We start from the raw sequence: 11426 nt of genomic DNA on the forward strand, positions 1-11426 counted from the left end.
GGTGGTTCAAGCTCACCAGCTGCTCCTTGGAAACCCTATACAGAGTTGCTATGGATTGGAATCAACTTGACAGCACTTAACAACAACAACAACAAACCCTATATAGGGTCGCTATGGGTAGGAAATGACTCAATGGCACTTAACAAGAGCAACAACTCCTGTAGGAGTTCTGGTGTGGCACTGTGGGCTAATGCGCTGGACTGGAAAGTTGGCTTGAACCACAACGTCAGTGGTTCAAGCTCACCAGCTACTCCTCAGGAACCCTACACAGGGTTGGAACCAACTCAAAGCCACTTAACATAACAAGTCCTGTAGGATAAAAATTGGACTGTAAACCACAAGATCAGTGGTTCAAACCCATCAGCCACTCCTTGGAAACCCTACAGGGTGGCTGTGAGTTAGAACCAACTCAATGGCACTTAACAATAACAGCAACTCAATGGGAGCCATGTAAATGACCCTAAAGGAGTTCAAAGAATTTCATGTGTGTGACTCTAGGAGTAACCACACTGTGCCACAAGCACAAACAGCTGATGAGCTTGATGCAGGGTGAAAGACAGTGCCCTGCCCCCTGGATCCCAGCCAATACCTGCCCCAGCTATTTCCAAGTAATTGCCACCTTTAAAGTGAAGACTGAGGTCTGTTCTGATCAGTCCACATTCTTTCCAAAGTATTATTTTCAGTCCAAAGGCCAAAACATGAAACTTACCATTTCATCACTAACAATATAGAGAACTAACCATTGAGACCATCACCACATCTCAGACTCAGAGTAAGAAAGTCAATGTACACAATTCCTAAGAAGTCTCAGATGCCCATCTGGGATCACTCCCTCACTACCATCCTGGGACTAGACGAGGGGCCTTGGGCAGGACATCTACCACTCCGGGCAGTATATGACTAGGTAAATGGCCTTGCCCAGGGAGTCTTTTCTACCATAAAAAGAGGCCTGGGAGCTTGTTTTGCAATTCAGTGGCAGTCGTTCCTAAAAAGGATGGGGAAACTGAGTCACAAAGTGGGACATAGCCTAACTGGTATGCATCACTCATGGCCAAACCAGTGCTCATTTCAGCCCCCAACTTCCACTCCCCACCTGGAGGCATACATCTACTGCTAGGTGGAGAGTAATTGCACAAGACTTAGAAGACGTATTCCCTTGAAGTACCTCCTCAGGTCAGGGCCAGGGAGCCTAGAACAGAGCAGGGGTTATAGGGAAAATAGGCACAAATCTTTAAAACTCCAAATGTGATTCATTCTCTCATCGTTTAACAACTATCTCATCTTTTGATTCATCAAGCATTATTGATTAGCAAGGAGTCCAGCACAGCACCATGGTGAGAACTGACAAGTGAAGACGTATATCTAAGAATTCACCCCACCCCACCCCCACCAAGCCCACAGTCCAGCAGAGGAATATGGCACACAATCAACCATCAAGGTACAAGGCCCAGTAAGGCTGACAAGGTACAAGCATAGTTTAGTGGGAGTGGAGAGGAGAGGAGAAAGGGCAAAGTTCTACTGGAGGGGTCCAGAAACCTCTCCTGGGGACCTTTGAGCCTAATTCATGACCATCTTTGACAAGGAACTGAATAAAACTAGTCTGTCTTGTACATTTTTTATCTCCAAGGCAGGTTATATAGTTTGGAAGAGAAGGTATGTGAGGTCTCTCCTAAAATGTTACTGGAAGTTGTGACCTCAGAATACACTGATCATGTCTTCAGAGTTCAGAAGCAAGCTCATGGAAAGCACACTGCATCTGTGGCAGATATACTAACATAAGCACAGCCATGTGTGGGCTGTCTGGGTCCAGTTTTCAGGAGCAGAGACACTGACCAACAGTCTCAGCCCTTCCCTTTTATCATCACCATCTCTGATGCATTCAAGATCTGGGTTCTCAGTCTATCTTCTCCTAGACACTGTAGTTCTTCCTATCCCACATTCCCAACTGGACAACCACATATCTCCTCTCCCTTGTCTCTACCTTGCCCTATAACTACATTAGCCTTCTGGAATTGATTCTAACTTTTCACCCTTTCTTCTAAAATGGTCACTGTCGTTCTTTTACCCAAAGCCAATAAGCCCTTCCTCTTGTCTCTTTTTCTAACCCTGTTGAATCCAATTGGTATCTTTAAATAGTAATTGAAGTATCATGTCTTCTTGACCAGGAAGTTTTGTCAGAGTCAACTCTTTTAGTGACAAGAAATAAAAACCAATTCAAATTCACTGGAGGCAAAAATGAGAAATTTATTATAAGGTATCAGATTGTTACAGATAATCAAAAAGCAGGAAGTACAGTCAAATGGCAATTGGATCACAGAAAGAGAGGGACTAAAGCTAGGACACAGCCAGGGATCAAGTCTGCTATCCTCTGAGATTCTCCCTAATCAGTCTTTGGTGCCACATAATGTCTCAACACCATCTCACTGTATATCTTCTTTTATTCTTCTCTATTCAGTGACTTTCTCTACTTCTCGGCTCCACTTGGTTTCGATTGCTCAACTGTAAATCCCCAAGATTTACAATTCCTCAAATCAAACAGCCATCGGAGACTAAATTGTTGTTGTTTTTGTTGTTAGTTGCTATAGAGTTAGTTCTGATTCATAGCAACCCTACATACAACAGAAGGAAACTCTACTCAGTCCTTTGCCATCTTTGCAATCATTCCTATGTTTGAATCCATTATTGAAACCACTGTGTCAATCCCTCTTGTTGAGATCATCCTCTTTTTTACTGGACCACAGAATTCTAGTTCCAGAATCCCAAAAGAAGAGATGGTAACCACTTGGACTGCAAATTGCTATGAGCCAGAGAGGCGGTCACATAGCACCAGTCAGGTGCAGTTCTTAGAGAAGGGGATGTTTGTTGCTTTGGGTGGATAACCCAAAGCTCCATGAACTTAAAGAGCTTATTAGAATTATGTATCATCAACTAAGGATGACTTGGCACGGCCACTTGTATGGGGACAGAGAAAAGAAGTCAGTGCAAAACTTGTCCAGTTCTTCAACCAACATTTTTAGTGGTTGGAGCAACTTCCAGGAGCAGCTGGAGATGCAGAGTAGCTGTCTGCAAACACTTGGGGTACCTCTGGAAATAGATAAATAGGAAGTACACCAAGAAACCACTGAGCATGAACAGGAAGATATAAAAGAACTCCATCTGGGGATGATCAATGAGAGGTGCCAACACCAGGTAGACACAAGCCAGGAACATGATAACAGGGATGAAGGTGGGAACCTGCAGTGGGCACAAAGCAGATATTTGACCCTGGGATCTGGATGATGACGAGGGGCATGGGGGGCAGGTGCATGATCTCAGGACTCTATACCTCCTGCCTGCCTTCCTGTTGGTTCCACTTGCCAACAGCTCCTCTCATTGAGGCCCTGCTTTGTTTTGCTGCCCAGACCAGAGTAGACACCTACTGGGCTACAGAAGGCACTCCAGAGAGCAGCAGTTTTTTGTCCTTAAATGCTATCAAAGGACAAATTTTGTCCTTAAATGCCATAGTGACCCTGTATAGGGCTTCCAAGGAGCAGCTGGTAAGTTTGAACCACCGACCTAGCGGTTCACACTGACCTTGTGTCGAGTGTTTATCCTAAGCACCACACCAGGACTCCTCTACCCAGCATTATCAGTGCTGCAGGATAATGCACTGGACTGAAAGGTCAGCTTGAATCTCAAGGTCAGTGGTTCAGACCTACCAGCTGCTACTTGGAAACCCTGTACAGGTTCACTGTAAGTTGTAACTGACTCCATGGCATTTAACAACAACATTATCCTCTCTATATTACATGTGACCCTAACTGTGCACATGCTTCTCATCCTCTCTACATCTGTCTCTTAAGGTCCTCCAGAGGAGAAACCCATCCCAGCAACCAGAATTGTTGCCCAGAGTTTCAGTTTCTTACCACTCCACCCACTTTCCTCCCCCTACCCCACCCAAGGCCACAGAGAAGAAGGTGTGAGCCTACACATTATGCCTTGCACCCAAAAGTATAGAAATTCTGTAACAAATGTAATGACAGTGCCAACTCCCTATACTCTTCCTTGGGCCCTGAATGAGGCTGTGACCCAAAGACCTGCCTTGTACCGCAGTCTAGGATTGGAGAAGCCCAATGTCCATCCCAACGTCTACCTTATAAGGTCTGGGAAGATTCTTATCCTTCATTCGCAAGTACAGGAGGCAGCTAATGGTGGTTCCATAGGTGAGCCAGGCTATGAGGCTGAAAGGAAAACATGGGCTGCTCATTACTAGGCCCTGCCAAAGGTGAGCCTACAAGAGGGGCTGACCTATTGGGGACAAACCTAGGGCAAAGGAGCAAGTCCTTTTTCGATTCAATCTAAACGGTAAAGGAAGCAAGACTGGAATGAGGAGAAGAATGCACTGGAGGGTGCCCATTCCAGCCACCTTTGTGTTCAGGCAGAAAATAGCACACTTACAAACCCAGTCACTGAGATCCCTTGCAAGTCAAGCATTCTCTGGCTGCCCCTGGATGGACGATGTTCAAAGGGAAGGAGGCATGATTTGTGTTTCTCGAAAAGGCGAGTATATTTGATTATTTGGTGAGAACTCAGGGAAGTCTGTGTTCCTCTTAGGGACCAGAGCACTCATAGCAAAATGTCCCCTCTGCCACATGCCATACATTCTCTTTAGGTTAGTGACTGGGGACAGACCACTGAACATCCAGAGAAACCCCTTGCCTCTGTCTTACCAAGTATTTGCTTTTTCCATAGCTGACATAAAAATCAAAAACCAAGTCTACTGCCATCAAGTCGATACCAACTCATGGTGACCCTATATAGAGTACTGAGATTGTAAAATCTTTATGGGAGCAGAAAGCCTCGTCTTTCTCCCAAAGTGAAGTTGGTGGATTTGAACCACTGACCTTGCAGTTAGCAGCCCAGTGCCTAACTCACAATGCCACCAGGGATCAAGAGAAACCTTCATCTACCCTTGAGGCAGGTTCAGAATCTTTTGAAGCCATCACCACTGGGAGATGCCAGTTCCTTGTTGGAGTAGCTCATTCTAGAGTTCTCACTCTGTGCTTGAAGACAATCAGTCATATCCATTTCAGCCTGAAGACTTCCTTCACCTACCATGTATTTGATTTTTTTTCTTGCCACATAGTGACTCACCGTATAATGATTTTATTCTTTCTCAAGGGAAAAAGATAAAAAGAACAAACCATGCCTGTTACCTATTGTTGTTAAGAAAGTCACATCCAGTGCAGTATGTCCAGTTCTAGAAGATTAATTATATTCATTGCAACAAAGGAAGAGAACATGTGATAGTTGAAAAGGTACTCTTGAGAACTTCCTCTGTGGCCAATCATTATGCCTGCTGCTTTAAGGACCTGCTTCAAATAAGGTTATAAAATGATAGCTAGGTATCACAACAGCCAGTGTTTGCTGCCTGAGGGGAGGTAACTAAGGGGGTCAGAACATCTCTCTACAACATCTCTCCACTTTGATGTAGTAATGGGTTGCACCTAAACAGCTTGATTGTAGGTCTGTCCTTGAGTTAGAGAGACATCCTGGGTCAGAGTCTAGAACTCAGGCTCAGACCACAAAGAATAATCGTACCCCAGCCAAGGGCAACAGTGGTGTGGGTAATCTTTGAATATTCCTTAACATTATCTTGGAGACAGAATAAAGGAACAATTGAAAAGACAACAACCTCTTGTCCCCGCTCCCAAAAATAAGGGACACAGACAGCATAAGCCTTTAATTTGTCTGCTCTTAGTGTCCTTCTGAAGCATGTGTCTCACTGAACTTTGGGAAACAGTAATAAAGGAGGGAGGCACATTTACTTTTAGAAGCGTGGCTGGTGGAAGAATGTTGAAATGGGTGTGCATGTATGAGGGTGATGAACCAGGACTTCCAGAAGTGTGCATGCATATGTCCAAATAGAGGCTCCAGACACCTGGCCTAAAAGAACAGTCTCACTTGCCTTAAGAAGTTCACAATGGTGCTGAAGTTTCCTGGGATGATCAGGATCAAAGCCACTGCAGCAGTGAACATCAGTGCTGGGGCTGGCGTGAAGTGATGCACATGAACCATAGACAGAAGTTGGGGCTAGGAGGGAGAAGCAAGAATGAGGCAGGCCCCAAGGAAAGGAGCAGTGAGCATCTGCCCAAGGGAGCTTCCAACCCTCTCCCCCTGCCTAGTGCATTTTTGGATACCAACTTCATAGTTATCAGCAACCACAACTTCTAGATATAGGTCCCTGTGATTCACCTGGGGTGACCAGTTCCAAGATGTCTATTGGGAGGGGTTCTCAAAAGTCTGGGCCTCCAAGCCAGCTAACATCCAAACAGCTTTAGGTGTGGGATTGAAATGTGAAGAACTGTAGCAATGTTTGGCCAGGTCTTACAACTTTCTATTCTTCGCTCCCCAGACAGGAAGAGGGGCAAGGAGGGAAAAGGAAGAGGAGAATGGAGAAGAGGACAAGGCAGGTATGGGTGGCACAGGGGATGGGGTATTGAGTGATTGTGGCACACTGTAATTGGTCAGCAAATGTTTAGTCTCCTCCTCAACTCCATCAAAGACTCTAGCTTGCCATCCACTGACGCTGGCCATGTCACTTACTCTGGCCAATAGAATGTTCACAGAAATGGCTTAAGAAGAGGTTCTGGTCACTTGCACTCCTGACACTTGCTATAGGCTAAAATGCCCAGGTAGTCTCTATTGCTTTGTCCTGCAATCAGAAGACACTCATGGTGTGGAATGAGAAAACAACCCATAATCCGTAGTTGCGCCATAGTTTATCTATTCGACTCATGATAAAACTTACATGTTTGATGTAAGCCACTGAGAATTTGGGGTTGGCCATTATTCAACATCATTGCAGCAAAAGCTAGCATAGTGACACAGAAAGACCCCTAGATAGGGAACCCAGGGGGTAGGCATTGGCACTGCTCCCATCTCTCCTCCCCACTGTTGCTCTACTGGAAGTGAATACAAATGTCTCTACTACAACCTTTACCTCCAACCTCCACAGAGTATGACCCAGTACTGTGCTCTCCCAAAAACCCAAGAGTTTTGGGAATTTGAAGATACAATATATGGAATATTTCAGTCCCATTCTCCAAAAGAAAAGAAGGATGCAGCTTATAGGGAAGTTCTGTTTTGAGCTAAATGTTAAACTGTGGGCCAAAGAAAGGTTGACTTATTGATCCTTCCAGCACCCCTCCCACCAGTCCACCACCTGGCTCCATTCCAGACTCCATCTCTCACCATGTGGCCCTCTCTTCCAGCCACATAGCACAAACGGCTTCCACTGAAGAATGCTGCATTTGCAGAACCGAATGTCGAGAGTACAACAGCCACAGGCACCAACCAGGCCCAGGCTCCCAGAACTTGGTTCCTAGAACAACACAGGGATTCAGGGGAAGAATTCTGACAGTAGTCTGGAATGCTGCAAAGTCACACTCAGAAATGGAGCAAGCTATTAATTCTAAGTAAATTTTAGATAAGCATACAATGATACGGAAGCTCTATCCCCTTAAAATGTCTGCTCAGCATCCATGCAACAATACACCTGGTAGTGTACAGACATCTTCACTGCTCACAACCCAGAGACTTTTTCATCAAGAATTATTTTTCAAGGGCACAACTTCATACCCTGCATAACCCGGTCTTCTGTTGGTTGACCAGCCTGGCTCTTTACTATAGCTTTTGACTGTGGAACTTGGCCAAGATCTTCCTTGATCATCTCTGATTTAGGCTGTGTTTGACTGATTCTCGTGTTCTGTGTTCCAGCACTACCTCTAATTGTCACCCCACCCCTTGCCCTGGCAATGCCAGGAGTACCTAAAACCAAGAACAGATGGTGCCTTGTTTTCTTCATCTTCCCCCTTCTTAGACTCTGTCAGACCCTCTGCTATGTGACTACCACAGGTATCATTGAATAATCAGCTCCCTGTATTCTCATGCTCTCCCTATCATCCCTTCTCCTTATGCCATCCTTGTCTTCTATGTTTTGGTCTCCTTCACAGGCCTCCATCCTTCAAATCTTTTCCCCTTCCTAGACCTCTCTGCTCAGGGTTGACCTCATGCAGGGTGATTCTTTGATCCCGTTGCTATCATTTGTTCCCTGACCAATTACAAATTCAGATCCAACTCTGGCTCCCATTTCCTTCCACATTAGCTTATTTCCTCTGCTTGGTTTCCAGCATCCTTCAGAGTGGTCTTTGAACTCTTCTCCCTGATCCCCAAATATACTTTTTGTTCTAAACAAGCCACTGGCTTCATCAGCTACTCATGTCCCATCTAGTTCCACTTCTGTGCTTTTCTTTGGGACTAGGAATGCTCCACCATCTCTTAGTCATCCTACTCCTACTGATTTGTTTAAACATGGTTCCACTTCTTCTAAGAAGTCCAGTCTGTCTGGTTCAGCCTTCACATCTCTGAACCCCCAGGGCATTTAAGCCTAAACCACATAATTTAACCTAGTAGTAGCATGATCTACGTGGTTCTCTCCTTAGGTTACCTGTGAGTTCTATAAGGATAGAGACCATACCCACACATTAGCCTCCCCCACAGGTTGGCCCAGCCTAGGGCCAACCAGAATGACTCTAGAATTCAATATTGAAACATAGAAATTGGCAAGCACAAAGCTGGCACACAGTATGTACGATTACAAAGGTGAATCCTGGGCTCTGGCAACGTGTCCTCAGAGGCCACAGAAGATAAGTGAAAAGTGGTCTGGATCCTTGTTGCGGTTGTTGTTGTTAGGTGCCATCAACCCATAGTGACCTTATGCACAGCAGAACGAAACACTGCCTAATCCTGGGCCAACCTCACTACTGTTGCCACGCTTGAGTCCATCAATGCTGGTACTTGGCCAATCCATCTCGTTGGGAGGGGTCTTCCTCTTTTTCTCTGACCCTCCACCTTACCAAACATGATATCCTTCTCCAGTGACTGGTTCCTCCTGACAATATGTCCAAAGTATGAGAGATGAAATTTGGCCAACTTAGCCTCCAAGGAGCACTCTGGCTGCACTTCTTCCAAAACGGATCTATTGGTTCTTTTGGCAGCCCATGGCACTTTCAATGTTCTCCTCCAACGCTATAACTCAAAAGCATAAATTCTTCTACGGTCTTCTTTATTCACTGTCCAGCTTTCACATACATATGAGGTTATTGAAAATACCATGGCTTGGGTCAAGCACACCTTAGTCCTCAAGCTGACATCTTTGCTCTTCAACAATTTTAAAAGGTCTTGTGCAGCAGATTTGCCTAGTGCAATACATCATTTGATCTCTTGACTGCTGCTTCTGTCAGTGTTGATAGTTGATCCAAGAATGAAGTCCTAGACAACTTCAATCTTTTCTCCGTTGATAAGAATGGTGTTTATTGGTCCAGTGGTGAGGATTTTTGTTTTCTTTACATTGAGATGCAATCCATACCGAAGGCTGTGCTCTTTGATCTTCATCAGTAAATGTTTTAAGTCTTCACTTTCAGCAAACAAGGTTGTATTATCTGCATATCACAGATTGTTAATGAGTCTTCCTCCAATCCTGATGCCACTTTTTTCTTCATATAACCCAATTTCTTGGATTATTTGCTCAGCATACAGGTTAAATAAGTATGGTAAAAGAATACAACCTTGCCACACACCTTTCATAATTTTAAAACATTGAGTGTTCCCATATTCTGTTCAAACAACTTCTTCTTGGTCCAGGTACAGATTCCTCATGAGCACTAGATCAAGGAAATTGAACAATACTAAGGATGAGGGAGATTCCATGTCTGGTTCAGAGTCACAGCCTACCTCTTTTTCCAAGGGACACACTTTGTAATTTACTTACCCCCAGCTGACAGCCGTCGCATCAGAGAAGAGGATCTCATTGGGCGACAACACTAGCAAGTAACTGATGTTGACTAGAATGTATAGGACAGTGACCAGGGGAATAGCAATCATCAGTGCCCACATCAAATTCTGCTGCAGAAACAGAGAAGAGAGCACATGTTCACCAATCAAATCTTTCTCAAGTCCCCAAACCAAACTCATCTTGGGCACAGGACATCATGTCAGACCCTGGTGGGGAATCTGGCTAAGTGCCTGTCCTCAAGAGCTTACAGCCTCCATGGCATGGAAACACATGTAGCAGGGGTATGTTGAGAGGTTCTGAGGGGCATGAACAGAGTTAGAGATTTGGAGGTGCAGAAGGACTGACAGAGGGAGGAAGGAAAGAGAAGGGACCCCCACCCCTCCCCCCGAAGCTTTCTGAATGAGGAGATCCTTAAGCCTTCTTTGAAGAATGGAAGAAGATCAGGCAGGTAGGGAGGAAAGACCTTCCCAGCAGGGGCAACCACAAAAGCAGAGGCACAAAGACAAAGGGAAGCTAAAGAGCTCATCAATCTGCCATCTACAGATCAATCTAGTGAGAATGTTTCAGGACCAACTACCCAAGTCTGCATAGTTTCTGGGTCCCCAGAACTCAGGCCCAGACTGAGGGTCATTGCACCTAGTGGTTCTACTTTGACCCTCAGTTTTCTCAACTGGAAATTGGGAGTCATTAGGGATTTGTAAAATGGGACTCTTCACTGCTCTGCCTCTCTGCAAATTATGAGGATAGTGGAGAGGATGGGTAAGGAAGAGCTCAGACACAGGGGTTGAGGGCATTTGGGCTATCTTTCACTGTTGGACCCTCAACATGCAGCTGACCCTCAGTTAATAAATAAATTGAGTGGGCATTAAATAAATAATGAGAAATTAGCAAAAACATCATTAAATCAGAATGCAAAACTTCTGTATCCTACTTCTCACCCCTAGCCTTGCAACACTATTCTGGAGCCAGGAAAAAATGGAAGGAAGAGGCCTGCTCCTAGATCCCTAGAACTAGTTTCTGCATTACCAATATTCCCAGCTCAGGCCAATCCTGGACAGGTATCTGTAGAATCCAAAGTAGAAAAGCACTTCCATGAGAAAAGCACGTCTTAGGCACTTCCCAATATCCTGGAGGTCTTCAAGCTTACCTTGGGAACTCAAATGTTGATGTAACCAGGACCTCTAACTGTATCTGAGGTCTGGTTGCAGTTCCAAACTGTGCACCAGACATGCCGTAATTGACATTTTAAACTTTAACTTAAAAAAAAAAAAAATAGAAAAGAACTAATTTTTACCAAGATGCAAGGGGATCTCCCTTAGAGTTATAGAGGTATCCCACCACAAATAGAACTGTCCCCACATTTAAGCATCTGTCTCTGATGAACACACCTTCTGTTCTTTAACATTATATAAGGGGGCTTCAAAAAGTTAGTGGAAAAATTCCATTCTCTTTTTTGTTTTTTTTTGTTTTTTTAATGTTTTATTGTAAATTATGTCATAGTTTACATGGGAGAACATTAGTTTTACATTCATCCTATCGTATATCATTTCATTGCCATGATTACAATCCCCTCCATGCATCATCAACCAAC

At 44.6% G+C, this 11426-nt stretch overlaps 1 protein-coding gene across 1 annotated transcript in view; it reads right to left on the bottom strand.

The window, feature by feature from the left end:
- Positions 1–3000: 3000 nt before the first annotated feature.
- LOC102817446 (B(0,+)-type amino acid transporter 1-like) overlaps positions 3001–11426 on the bottom strand; it is a 14053-nt gene continuing 5627 nt past the window's right edge. The window contains exons 2-6 of the mRNA XM_006835307.1: positions 9812–9945; positions 7234–7363; positions 5948–6072; positions 4133–4220; positions 3001–3234 (exon numbers count right to left, since the gene is read on the bottom strand). Of these exons, the coding sequence (XP_006835370.1) occupies positions 3001–3234; positions 4133–4220; positions 5948–6072; positions 7234–7363; positions 9812–9945 (711 nt within the window). The remainder of the gene's footprint in view (positions 3235–4132; positions 4221–5947; positions 6073–7233; positions 7364–9811; positions 9946–11426) is intronic.

The sequence above is a fragment of the Chrysochloris asiatica genome, unplaced genomic scaffold, assembly GCF_000296735.1.
Source record: "Chrysochloris asiatica unplaced genomic scaffold, ChrAsi1.0 scaffold00016, whole genome shotgun sequence".
Taxonomy (NCBI): domain Eukaryota; kingdom Metazoa; phylum Chordata; class Mammalia; order Afrosoricida; family Chrysochloridae; genus Chrysochloris; species Chrysochloris asiatica.